The following is a 1,247-nucleotide window of genomic DNA, read 5'->3' as shown; positions in this document are numbered from 1 at the left end:
GGAAAATATATTTCTGTACGTTTTTTTGTTAATTCTTTACTATATGTTGCATCATTATTTAGTTCTCTGTCGTTAGCACCTACCACGACTTTAATTTTTATTGAAAATACATCTCCACCTTGTTTCTTTGTTTCAGCACGATCACCTGTCGTTTCTCTGGCAGCATAACCATCTTTCGTCTTTTCTACATCATCAACTCGAAGTACTTGCTTTTTTCTAACATCGTTGCTTGGTGGTAGATGCTGGCTTTTCACTACGTCATTTAGCACCTTATTCCCCTTATTAACAGAGGAGTATCTTAGTCTATTTTTAAGAAAAGTCGTCACCGTTTGCTTCACATCATCTTTGACGTTGTCTTGTTTTTTAATAGTGCCATCAAGAAGTTTAATCTTTTTTATTGTCCTAATCCTATGGGGTAGACTTTTTGTATCAGTTGTCGTCTGGGTCTGTATATTGTTATATATTTCTCCCATTTTTGCTACAATGGAAACCATTTTGCTTTTTTTACTTGGTTTAATTTCATTAAACATCCGTTTCTTATCTTCACTGGTATCTTCATGTTTTTCCTCCGTTATGGTTTGTTCATCTTTTTTTTTCATAAATAATTCCTTTTCATAGGTAGCTTCATCTACTTCTCTTTCAACTGTTCTTGACACCGAGTTCTTATCTGAAAATAAAGACCAGAGTGTTTTAAATATCTACACATACAACGATTGTAATATTTAGATGTTGAGTCAGACAAAGTCATAACTGAATAGAACTTGGCTGTAATTACAGTTTGGTGGTAGTTTAAAGTAGGGTGAGAGTTTTGAATAGGTATCTGAGATTGAAAATTGGAGAGGGGAACTTTTTAATATACGAAATTTGTTGACTTTGTTTGTAGCCTACACGATTATCTAGGTCTGATTATTAAATAGCACCTATTATTTTTATTATATAACAATATTATAATACTAACTAGTATTATCCCTTATCTGGTAATTAGTATTTTGTTTTTAATTCAAGAAAAAAGTAAAGATTATAATTTACTACCAACTATGACAATGACTGATATAGAATCGCCACATCCTTGCAAATGAATGCCATATAAGATGACTTAAAAGTAGATTTCTAAAGAGACGAAAAGAAACACTAGTGATAAAACGCATTGTCTGTATTTCTTATAATCCACTTTAACATACTTATATTACTATTTAAATACAGAGAATCTGATATACATACGATGCAAATTGCCCTGATACTGGAAA

General features: G+C 31.6%; 1 protein-coding gene across 1 annotated transcript; it reads right to left on the bottom strand.

Moving 5' to 3' along the window:
* Positions 1-118: 118 nt before the first annotated feature.
* LOC111084545 lies at positions 119-1,231 on the bottom strand (the record flags this gene model as incomplete). The annotated part of the gene is made up of 2 exons (XM_022381231.1): positions 1,222-1,231; positions 119-667 (listed from the first exon to the last, which is right to left on the bottom strand). A coding segment is annotated over exon 2 (481 nt), but the record flags the coding sequence as incomplete, so codon positions are not given.
* Positions 1,232-1,247: the final 16 nt, after the last annotated feature.

This window comes from Limulus polyphemus, unplaced genomic scaffold, assembly GCF_000517525.1.
Source record: "Limulus polyphemus unplaced genomic scaffold, Limulus_polyphemus-2.1.2 Scaffold78689, whole genome shotgun sequence".
NCBI classification, from domain to species: Eukaryota; Metazoa; Arthropoda; class Merostomata; order Xiphosura; family Limulidae; genus Limulus; species Limulus polyphemus.
This window is presented reverse-complemented; position numbering and strand designations above follow the sequence as displayed.